Source organism: Chiloscyllium plagiosum, unplaced genomic scaffold (assembly GCF_037043375.1).
Source record: "Chiloscyllium plagiosum isolate Xiang-an unplaced genomic scaffold, Cpla_swu_hap1 HiC_scaffold_3, whole genome shotgun sequence".
NCBI classification, from domain to species: Eukaryota; Metazoa; Chordata; class Chondrichthyes; order Orectolobiformes; family Hemiscylliidae; genus Chiloscyllium; species Chiloscyllium plagiosum.
In genome coordinates this window covers 85,171,632-85,184,147 of record NW_028270141.1, presented here as the reverse complement: position 1 = coordinate 85,184,147, position 12,516 = coordinate 85,171,632, and the positions used below count along the sequence as shown (strand labels likewise).

At 42.4% G+C, this 12,516-nt stretch overlaps 2 protein-coding genes across 8 annotated transcripts in view; one reads left to right on the top strand and one right to left on the bottom strand.

The window, feature by feature from the left end:
* Positions 1–12,516, bottom strand: part of nt5dc1 (5'-nucleotidase domain containing 1) — a 568,470-nt gene that overhangs the window by 411,356 nt on the left and 144,598 nt on the right. The window lies entirely within an intron of this gene.
* LOC122548586 (uncharacterized) overlaps positions 1–12,516 on the top strand; it is a 56,674-nt gene that overhangs the window by 4,580 nt on the left and 39,578 nt on the right. The window contains exons 2-3 of the mRNA XM_087975790.1: positions 2,383–2,454; positions 2,721–4,548. Of these exons, the coding sequence (XP_087831916.1) occupies positions 2,383–2,454; positions 2,721–4,548 (1,900 nt within the window). The remainder of the gene's footprint in view (positions 1–2,382; positions 2,455–2,720; positions 4,549–12,516) is intronic.

Sequence of the window (12,516 nt, the reverse complement as noted above, 5' to 3'; positions counted from 1 at the left end):
GACACCCAAATCACTGCCTCTTACAGCTTTGCAATCTCTTATCATTTAATCTTGATTCTTAAAAAAAATCGTTACCAAAACAGACAATTGCACATTTCCAATGTCACACATTATGTAAAAGATCTTTGTCCACTCACTTAACCTATCTTAATCCTTTCATAGCCTCCTGTATCCTCTTGCTATATACCTTCAGTCCCTGTACCCAAGTCATTTATATAAATTGGTAAAGTTGATTTATTATTGTCACATGTACCAAGACACTGAGAAGTACTGTATGAGTGCTAACCAGACAAATCATACCTTACATAAGTACATCAGGGCAATAGAACAGAGTACGGAAGATAGTGTTACAGCCACAGAAAAGGTGCTGAAAATAGGAAATGTGACTAAGATATCAGATGGAGAGTCTATTTTCTTGTTCAGCATAGACGAGTTGGACTGAAGGCTCAGTTTCTGTGCTGTATGACTCTATTTACACTCTGACAATACTGATAACTAAGTGACAGCCAAAACCTTGGAATGACTTTCTCACAAATATATTGAAAACAACTATAGAACTTGATAACCAACTGCTGTACTTACAGCAAATTTCAGCCTATCAACTTCTTCCGTTTATAATGTATTTTGGATTAATTCCTTTTGTACTTAAATAGGGAGTTTTTATTGAACATAAGCCAACATGTCTGAAAACATTAAAGGGACTTAAAGTGTTCTGTTGCCCCTTTAAGTTATCCAACAAAGCTGAACCCACAGGTTTATTTTTCCTTTGCATTTCTGTCAAGGAGAACATTCGGGAGAAGTCTACTTGCCCGCAAATCACAAAATCCGGGTCACTAAATCAGTTGAAAATTAAGCACTGAGGGCACTCTGAACTGTCAGAGTTATTGGGTTTCAGATCGGGTCTGCTCTCTCAGGTGGGAGTTACATTTTTTTTTGCAGCCATTATTTGAATGCTTGCATTGGAATTCTTTCTGCTGTCCAGGTCAATATTTATTCCTCAACCAAAATAGCTCCATCAAAAACAGTTTAATTGGTCATTTACTCTTGTGCAAACTGATTGCCATATTTCCAACGTAGCAGCAATTGTACTTCAAAACTAACCATTGGTTTTGAAGCATTTTCAGACACTGAGGGTCTCGAAAGATCCAAGTGAATCAGAGTTCTTTCTATCTTGCATTTATGGTCATTATGTTAGTGACTTAGGGAGGTGAAGATTAGAAGTTAGAAGATTATTCAAAATTACCATCTGGTAAGAATGCCAAAGTAACAGTTAATGACTGCTTCAAGAATAAACCTTCTACATAATTGATACATTAATGAATGACATCAGAGGCACAGGTCAACATGAGCTACCAGAATCACTCCTGCATAATGCTCTGTCCACAATGTGAAGAATTACAATATTATGTTACATTCTAATTTTATGCCGAGGTTATGCTATCTTTGCTGCATCGTTCTTTTTTTCCTGTTTTCCCAGAGTTGAGCAATTGGAATTAGGAACCCTGGGCTATTTTTCTTTTTAATTGAGGAACAGTTAACTTGCAGTGCACTCAACATTACACAGACTAATGTTAGCTAATTCTGTACAGACAGTAAATCAAGCATGTAATCTTTGCAATGTGTGTTACCTTATTCAGTGCTGAATGAGACAGATTATTTTTGTTAACAGCAATGTTAATTGATTAGAGACACGAGAAGGAAAATGGAGTTAAGGCCACAGTCAGATCAGGCATGATCTCTGTAAACTGCAGAGTAGGCTCAATGAATCCAGTGGCCTGCACCTGTTCCTTGTCATATATCATGTCATCTGAATCACAGCATACGATTACTGAATTATCATAATAGTGGTTAGCTTTTTTTTGGGTTTTATTTTCTTACTTGAATATAGTTTATGCAACACTTATTTCACAAACCAAAACAGAGTTGAGCTTGCACATATTATTTTGCGGATAAATTTCACCCGGTGACTGCCGATCCAACTCTGTATAGAAATTGAATACAAACCTAAGCGAACATTTTACTATAATCCTGAGGGACTGATTTCATGAGACATCAAACTAACCTCCTGTATACCTATCAGGCAGGTATGAACAATTGTACAGCACTTTTTGAAGATAAGCAGAGTTTTTCTATTGTCATGGCTAACATTAATACTCAAACATGAACAGATTCACTGATTAGCATTGCACTAATTAGTTACTACGTGTCCCTACAAAGTAACAAAAGCTTATTTCCTTTAAAGGTAATTCAGTCCACTGTGAAACACTTTGTGATATCCTAGGGTGTGAAGGATTCCAGATAAGTGCAGGGTCCTTTGTTCAAAAAAAGTCAAGCTTTTCAAATTGCTGCATTTATTCATCATTTTCTTTCTGAAAAAAACAGATTACAATGTAAAAGCATATGATTCTCAGAACTCTGAAGATGAGGGATATGAAGACAATGATGAAAGCAGAGGTGAGCAACATGCAAACTTTGTACATATTAACAGGTAGAGCATCTGAAACCGCTTCAGCAACAAGACAAATGTGAAAGCTAAATTCAAAGTTTTTAATGAGATGGTATCATTGAGCTGGAGTTTTCAAATTTGCAATTACCTAATTTTCATGATAATTTCTAAAGTAAGATTATTTTCAAAATCTTCAACGAATACCATCAAATTTTAAAAAATGAAACAATTCAAAAAGGCTGAATCTAAACTATGCTTCATTTTTGAACTGTAGATGTAGGAGCAGAACAGGGCCTGCAAGGTCCTCCTGGACCACGGGGCCCACCAGGACCTCCTGGGAAAACAGGCGTTGGAATGCCAGGTGCCCCAGGCAAGCCTGGAATGCCAGGAGCTCCAGGATTGCCAGGAATGGGAAAACCAGGAATGCCAGGCGCACCAGGAAAGTCAGGTGAAACAGGAGCTCCAGGACCAAAAGGCGATAGAGGACCACAAGGGATGCCCGGATCTAAAGGCAATCCAGGAGCACCAGGATATCCCGGGCCAGCAGGGCTGGCTGCTGTTGGTAAACCAGGTCCACAAGGACTACCAGGTGCTCCAGGGGCACCAGGCAGACCTGGAGAAAAAGGAATGCCAGGGCATATGGGTCTTCCTGGAGCAAAAGGGGAAAAGGGAGTTGGATTTCCTGGGCGTCCCGGGAGCAGAGGGGCAACAGGACCACAAGGGCCTCCAGGATCACCTGGACCAGTAGGATTAGGAAGTGCTGGAGCACCTGGTCGTCCGGGTCAACCAGGTGAGAAAGGTGCAATGGGCCCTCCAGGTGCACCAGGATATGCAGGTGCCCCAGGCCCAAAAGGACCACCTGGAAATCCCGGTCTTCCAGGACATGGAAAACCAGGAGCGTCAGGTGAACCCGGGGTACCTGGAGCTCCCGGAAACAAAGGTAATCCTGGTCCACAAGGTTTACCAGGTGCAGCTGGACTGCCAGGTTTCGGAAAACCCGGTATACCCGGACACAAAGGAGAGCCTGGTTCTGTGGGTCCTGTTGGTTATCCAGGAGAAAAAGGAGAGGCAGGACCAACTGGGGCACCTGGACAGCGTGGAGCTGTTGGGCCAGTAGGTTCACCTGGACCACAAGGTGCCAGGGGCTCACCAGGAGCTAACGGTGCACCAGGAGAGAAGGGGGAATCAGGCCCTGCTGGCGCCCGTGGATACCCAGGGCCAAAAGGTGAAACAGGCCCTGGTGGTGCCCCAGGTAAATCAGGAGCTCCAGGACTACCAGGTAGACCAGGTCCACAAGGACCAGTTGGTGCAAAAGGTAGCATGGGAGGTCCTGGCGGACCAGGTAAATCAGGAAGTCCTGGGCCTCCAGGTCCTCAAGGACCACCAGGTTATCCTGGTGAAGCCGGATCAAGAGGAAGTGCAGGACCACCTGGTCCAAGAGGTCCACCTGGTTCTCAAGGTTCTCAAGGGTTTTCAGGGGAAAAGGGAGATCCAGGCCCTCCAGGTCCACCAGGTCCTCCTGGAAATTTCTATGGGAAAATGGCAAGTGGCTCACCAGGTGCACCAGGGCTGAAAGGTCCACCTGGACCTCCAGGCCAACCAGGCCTTCCTGGACCACCAGGCCCACCAGCAGAAGTGATCATGTCCCCAGGCAAATATGATTATAGCGGCTACATCAAATCAGGAGAACCCTCAGCTGGGTTACTCAGTCCATATCCAGCTTTTACAGCCATTCTTTCCCATTCGTATTACCCAGCTGGACAAGCAATAGCATTTGACAAAATACTGACCAATTCAAATAATAACTACGATCCATCAACCGGTATTTTCACATGTGAAATATCTGGCATCTATCAATTTAATTATCAAATACAAGTTAAGGGAGCAAATGTTTGGGTCGGATTATACAAAAATGATGAGGCTGTGATGTACTCATATGATGACTATACAGAAGGTTACATTGATCAGGTCTCAGGTAGTGTTACATTATACCTACATGAGAATGACCAAATCTATGTACAGTTACCTACAGAAGAGTCTAATGGCTTATATTCTTCTGACCTCATGTATTCAGTATTCTCAGGGTTTCTAATTGTCCATTCATGATATGCACCAGCTTGAAACATGGACTTGACTACATGATCCATGTTCTATTCCAAGTGACGTTAACAAAATTTAGTTAATGGAGCAAGCTAAAAGAAAGGACAACTGTTGAATAGAAGGGTAGCTATTGTTACATTAAGAAACATACAGTTCTGCCCAGTCAACTGCTGTATCGTCATCATCTGCAAAATGTCATTTACTCAAAACAAGGTCCTTCGGGTTTTTGACATATACCCAAGCAACAGAGATGTAATTAGTCCTCTCATGAGATGTTTCATAAAGTTACCCTGATATTCTATTTTTAAAGAAACTCTGTTGTTATAGTATCAAATTAAAATTTGGCTGTCCCTCTTTGTGTAGAAAATATTGGTCCAAAAAAATATATTTGTACTTGACATTTACAGTTTCACAGGTGCTCAGCACTGGCAACTAATCTTAATCTGATTTAATTAAATCCAGTCATGTTCAATTGCATTTTTTAAAATTCAACTTCATCAAAGTTTAATAACATCCCTTGTGTCAAGATCAGTTGAATCCCATTGTTCTCTGCATTTCAATAGTAAATTACATTACTTTGCTTTTCATTTGTAAAAAGCACCATATTAATGCTAAATCAATCTAAGTGACATTGATAATGTATGTATTCTCCAAAAAACATGTCTACAGTCACATAAATGATATTATCGTAAATCACAAAATACTTCTATATGAAATTGATCTGTGACATAGCGGGTTTCTCAAATAATGCAGTATCACAAGTGCATTTTTGTTACTGTGCAGTTAAATAAATGGTGAGTGTTACAAATTTCAGTCTACACTGAGTGTTCTTACAAATCCTGTGTCCGTGGTTAAATTCATAAGGTGACCTCACATTCACATTGATCAGGAAGATAGCTCTATTGCAAAGTATCTAATTCAGTGCCGACATGACCTTTTTGGGGATGGGGTGAGGGGGTGATCAATAACACTATTTAATATCTGCACTGGATCCTGGGACCTCGCAATGCTAGTTCTGATTGATTGAACGCGAAATACATGAAAAGAATATTGCTTCACATTAAATATTGTTTACTATTTAATTTATAACATCAAAATTACAAGGCTTTTGACCTTCAAATAGACCCACATCAATTCATATTTCTTTATTCCAGAAATGACTGTCTATAATTTATTAAGAGTGATTGCTCTGCTCCAACCTCACTAATACTTTTAACCAAAGCAGAAATCAAAAGGTAAATCTGTGACCCGGCTACAGCTTTGTGTACAGATAAATGGGATTTCAGTGAAAACTACCATAGCTAACAAACACTCTCTGCCTCCAACTTTGTTGCAAGAACGAATGAAACTGGCATTGTCAATATAGCTGGGCCTCTTAACGTGCTCATACTAAAGCAACAGCTTACATTTAGATAGGACTCTGAAAACAAAGAACACATTTTGGAAGATGCCTTACAGAAAAATTATTAGGCACAGTTGACACCAGTTTGCATAAGTGGGGTATTAGTGTGGGTCTGCAAATCCTGACCAAAAAAAAGTGGATCGTTGGAGGAACTTCACAGAGGAGTTCCAAGCAGTGAGGTAGAGAGGTATGGAAGGGAACTCCAGAGTTTAAAGCCTGGACCAACAAAAATTTAGCTGCCAACGATGCAGCAATACAGTGATCCAGAAACATCTGAAACTGGAGAGTAAAGATCTCACCAAGGGCTTGTTGGACTGCAGGATACACAGATAGGGAAAGGTGAAGACTGAAAATTTAAAAAGAGGATAGAAATTTTAAAGTTTATGTTTGGAAGCCAACATAGATTATGAACCACAGGAAACAAAATTTGCAAGGGGTCAAATGAGGGTAGCAGCGTATTGGATGATCTCAAGTTTCAGGCACGTGAAAGGTGCAAGGTTGAACAGGACACAGCTGACATTGTCAAATCTAAACCTAAATAACTCATAGATCAGGCTTTCTGGAATCTGAGCTGAGATAGATACTGAACACGTTTATGTAATAATGGTGTGAGAGAAGGTATGTGATCAGAAGATCAAAGTCCAGTTTAACTACAGACTGTCGCAAGAGACAGCCAGATTGAGTCAATGGCTGGGCACAGGATTTCTGGCGGGAACGAAAGGTAATAACAAATCTCTCAAACGTGTTATTCTAAATCAGAGGATATGCGTTCAAGTTACACCTCAGAAACAATGGGAGCAGGCAAGGTTTCAGTTTTGCAATCAATTCCAAAGATGATATGTCTGCAAGTGCATCCATTTCTCAACAAAGAACTGAAGTTTTTTTTTATTTGCAAATTTTTTTAACTTTACAAACGTATAAAATTATTGAAAAACACAATCAATAACATATATCAGTATAACAAAAAGAAAAAAAACACAAGTTAGAATACAACCACTGTCTACTAACTACTAACCTACCCTATAATACAAAACAAACCCTAACACTGTGCAAAGCAACACCAAAAAAAAAGAAAAGCAAAAAAAAACCCCACAAAATACAGAACAGCTATGCTCGGCGCAAAGCTCCCAAACAAAGGAACGGGAGCATTGTGTATATACCCATATTAACTCAGGAGACTCTCTCCAGAGCCCAGGGCTTGGCAAATCTAACCATCCTAGTTAAACAAACACTCTAGTTAAGATAACTGACAAATCTATATCCATATTACTCAAGTAGAGCTGCCATGTCTTATAAAAACTGTCTGTTGTGTGGTGCACCATGTTTGTAAAAAAGTCCAAGGGAATGTGCTCCATAATTAATTTCTGCCATCCCAGCAAGCCCGGTGGGTTCTCAGACACACAGTTCATCAGAATATTCTTCCGTGCACAGTATGCAAGAATATTAAATAGTTTCTTCCCATGTCTGTCTAAAGATAGTAAATTCGGTAGACCTAAGAGAAGAGAAATTGGGTCTACTTTGACTTCAGTCCTCAATACCCTCCCTATCTCTCCCGCCACAGCGCTCCAATAAACACGGGGCCTGTGGCATGTCCAGAAGCAACGGGTAAGAGTACCTACACTTATTTTACATTTGGGGCACACTGAAGATGCCCCTTTTTTAAACTTCGCCAGACGGTCTGGTGCTAGATGAGCCCTGAGCAGGACTTTTAACTGCGTAGCGCATGTCCTGTTACAGACTGAGATCTTTCCAGTATTCGCCGATATGTTCTCTCATGTTTCAGAAGAGATTTCCACTCCTAGCTCTTGCTCCCAGGCCTCAATTAACCAGTTAATATCCTGCCAGGCTCTGCCATCCAGCAGGTGATAGAGGGCACTAACTGAAAGGGTGCTTGTGGAACGTAGCAACAACCTCCCTGTATCAGGCTTATAGGGCTTAGTGAGAAGCGTAGTCTTCTTCTGGATGAAATCCCTAACCTGAGAAAAACGGAAAGGATCTCTGCTGGGTAATCTGTATTTGCAGCTCAGTTGCTCAAAAGACATCATAACCTCCCCCTCAAACAAGTCTCCCAAACTAGAAATTCCTCTCGCTGCCTATAGTTTGAACCCTGAGTCCATCATCCCTGGTCGGAACCCTGGCATGCCAACTATAGGTGTAAGTGGTGAGGTCTTGGATAAACAACCCTCATTCTGATGCATCGCCCTCCATGCCTTGACTGTACTAATGACAATGGAGTTCCGGCAGTGGTCCATAACTGTCCTCATCTTATCCATGAACAACAGGTTAATAAGAGGGCACTTTGCTTGGGAAACCTCGATATCCAGCCATATTGAGTTTGGATCGTTACCTGCCCAATTGCAGACAAAGGACAGCAGGAAACTCAATTGATACTTCCTGATGTCTGGGAAATCAATTCCTCCCTCTCCTTGAGGCAACTGCAATTTAGTAAGTTTGATGAGGGGCCCCCCATGATGCCAGACAAAGGAACCAAACCACCCCAAAGCTTCCTCAGTGTTGACCTGGGAAACATTATAGGGAGCATACGCATGGGATAAAGCAAACGAGGAAGAATATTCATCTTAATGAGATATATTCGGCCCAGCCATGAAATTGGAAGAGCCTCCCATCTATGGAGATCTTGCCTAATATTGTTGAGCAAGTGAGCAAAATTAGCCCGAAATAACAGATCAAACTTGGGGGTAATAAAAATGCCTAGGTATCGGAATCCTGACCGTGACCACTTAAAAGGGAACTTAGAGCCACCTTCAACTTCTGGCACACCCTTAAGGTTCCCCAAAGGCATAGCCTCCAATTTTGCAAAGTTAATCTTATATCCTGAAATAGCCCCAAATGAATTGATACATTGTATCAAATGGGGTACGGAGGTCATCAGGTTCGATAAAAACAGAAGGACATCATCCGCATACAATGTAATCTTGTGCTCTCTCGATCCCACTTCCGGAGCGGTTATGTGGACGTTCTGACGAATGGCCTCTGCCAGCGGCTCTATCACCAACGTAAACAACAACGGTGAGAGGGGGCAGCCTTGCCAGCTACTCCTACCAATCCTAAAATTCCCAGACTTCACCCCGTTGATGATGACCGCAGCCAGAGGGTGGCGATATAAAACCTTCACCCACCTAGCAAAGACTCCACCCAACCCTAACTGTTCTAAGACATACAAAGGATAAGGCCATTCCACCCGGTCAAATGTTTTCTCTGCATCTAAGGAAATCACCAACCCCTGAATTGATCGTTGCTGACAGACTTGGACCACATTCAGCAACCTTCTAATATTAGAGGACCTACGACCCCTTATAAAGTCTGTCTGGTCCTCTTTAATAAAACGGGGCAACACCCTTTCCAATCTCAGCGCCAGGATCTTAGACAGAATCTTGAAATCTGAATTTAATAGAGAGATGGGCCTGTATGAGGCACAATCCTCAGGAACCTTCCCTTTCTTAAGAATTAAGGAAATATTAGCTTCTCTCAAAGATGGTGGTAGGCATTCACGCATATAAGAGTGATTGTACATCTCCAACATCGGCCCTGACAGAATCCCTATAAACTCCTTATAAAACTCACCCGGGAGACAATCAGGGCCAGGCACTTTCCCACTCTGAAGTTGCCTAGCTGCTTCCCGGTATTTCCTGAACTGACAAAGGGTCATTAAGGAGAGAGGCCTGTTCCAAGGTTACCCCTGGGGGGGGTCCAAGTTCTTAAAAAAGGTCTCCATTTTAGCCCTCCTGTACTCGCAACCTTCAGACCGATACAATTCAGAGTAAAAGCTCCAAAAAGCCTCACTAAACTTTTTAGCATCGTATGTAAGGACCCAACACTGTCTCTGATTGCAGTAATGGATTGGGGAGCACGCTTTTTCCTAGTCAGCTACGCTAAATACTTCCCTGGCCTATCCCCATATTCGAACAGCCTTTGTCTAGCAAAAGCAAGTTCTTTCTTTGCATTTTGTTTCAGTATTGAACTCAAGGCAGCCCGGAGGGGCGTGATCCACTACAGCTTAGTCACCGAAGGCCACGCAAAATGTGCTGCCTCCGTGGCTTTCAACCGCATCTCAAGCAGATGCTGTTGATCCTCCTTCTGTCGTTACCAGCTAGCCAAATACGAAATAGCTAATCCCCTAGCAAAGGCTTTAGCAGTCTCCCATAGCAGAGACGGACTATTAGCCGTGCCTGAGTTGATAGTCAAGAATTCCTGAAACTCCTTCAAAAAGTGTTCCACAAATTTGGAATCCTTATGGAGAAAAGGGTCCAAATGCCAGTGCCGCAAACTTAGCCCTTCACTCTTGGCCTTAACCTCCAAATATACTGCCGCGTGATCAGAGATAGCTATATTCCCAATTTTCCAACCCATAATCGAATCCAGAAGAGCCGACGGAGCCAGAAAGAGGTCAATCCTCATGTGACATTTATGTGGGTTTGAAAAAAAGGTGAAGTCAGCTCCCTGCTTGGCCTGTGAAAAAATAGTTGGGGACCCACAAGGCATCCTGTCCACTGTCGGATCCAAAAGACAATTAAAATCCCCCCCCCCCCCCCCCCCCCCCCCCCTATAATAATGTGCCGTGTTCCAAAAGCACTCAACTTAGAGAAAGCACTAATCAAAGATTTGAGGGGATGTGCCGAAGGACAGTAGACATTTAAAATGCCATATTCCTCCCCATGTATCAGGGCTTTAAGTATCACAAACCGTCCCTTCTCATCTTTCACCTGCTCTAATAATGTGAATGGAAGATTTTTCTGGATAAGTACCACCACTCCCCTACTTTTAGTAGTAAATGATGGAAAGAATACCGGTCATAACCCCCCTGTTGTAATTTTAGGTGTTCCTCATCATCAAGATGGGTTTCCTACAACAAAGTGATATCAACCCTTTTCCTCTTAAGGCTAGAAAGCACTTTTTTCCTTTTAACAGGCGAATGACTTCCCTTAATGTTCCAGGTGCACCATTTAATAAGATACTTAGCCATATCCACTTTCAGAGACCCTTGAACCCCTCAGAGGGAGAACCCTGCTTGCAAAGCACCAAGCATAAGTAAATAAATCCTTGTGGTAGCCCAAAAATAACTGAACTCCAGGATGTATATTTTCCATCAAACACCACCCTTTGTCTTCTTTCAGCTAGCAAATTGCTGATCCAAATCACTAAATCACCTTCGATCCCATGCCTCCATTCTTTGTGTAGTAGTCTATTATGGGAACCTTATCAAACGCCTTAGTGAAATCCATATACACATCAACCGTTTTACCCCCATCCACCTTCTATTTGGTCACCTTCTCAAAGAACTCTAAGGTTTGGGAGGCATGCCCTACCCTTCACAAAACCGTATTGACCATCCCTAATCAACTTATTTCTCCCTCGATGATTATAAATCTTATCTCTTCTAACCCTTTCTAACACTGTACCCACAACCGAAGTAAGGCTCACAGGTCTATAATTTCCAAGGTTGTCTCTACTCTCCTTCTTGAACAAGGGAACAACATTTATTATCCTCCAGTCTTCTGGCACTATTCCTGTAGAAAATGATGACATAAAGATCAAAGTCAAAGGCTTGGCAATCTACTCTGTGGCTTCCCAGAGAATCCTAGGATAAATCCCATCCAGCCCAGGAGAACTTAGCTATTTTTACACTTTCCAGAATTGCTAACACCTCCTCCTTGTGAACCTCAGTCCCATCTGGGCAAGAGTGAGGACTGCAGATGCTAGAGATCAGAGTTAAGAATAGAGTGGTGCTGGAAAAGCACAGCAGGTCAGGCAGCATCCAAGGAGCAGGAAAATTGACGTTTCAGGCAGGAGCCCTTCATCAGGTCGGATGCTGCCTGACCTGCTGTGCTTTTCCAGCACCACTCTAATCTTGACTCTCAATCCCATCTAGTCTAGTAGCCTCGATCTCAGTTTCTCCCCAACCACATTGTCTTTTGCTACTGTGAATACTGACGCAAAGTTTTCATTTAGCTCTTCCTCTATTTCCTCTGACTCCACGCACTACTTCCCACCACTATGCTTGATTGGCGCTAATCTTACTCTTGTCATTCTTTTATTCCTGATATGCATGTAGAAAGTCTCCCGGTTTTCTTTGATCCTATCCACCAACGACTTCTCATGTCCCCTCCTGGCTCTTCTTAGCTCTTTCGATCTTTCTGGCTAACTTGTACCTCTCAAGTGCCCTAATTGAGCCATCATTTCTCATCCCAACATAAGCCTTCTTCTTCCTCTTGACCAGAGATTCAACTTCCTTAGTAAACCACGGCTCCTGCACTCAACAAATTCCTCCCTGCCTGACCGGTGCACACTTATCAAGAATCTGCAGTAGCTGGTCTTTGAATAACCTCCACACTTCTATTGTGCCCATTCCCTGCAGTTTCCTTTCACATCCTATGCATCCTAATCTTGCCTAATTGCATCACAACTGCCTTTCCCCGAGCTATAACTCTTGCCCTGTGGCACATACTTACACCTTTCCATTGTTAAAGTCAACATAAACAAATTGTGATCACTGTCACCAAAGTTCTCACCTACCTCCAAATCTAACACCTGGCTGGGTTTATTAGCC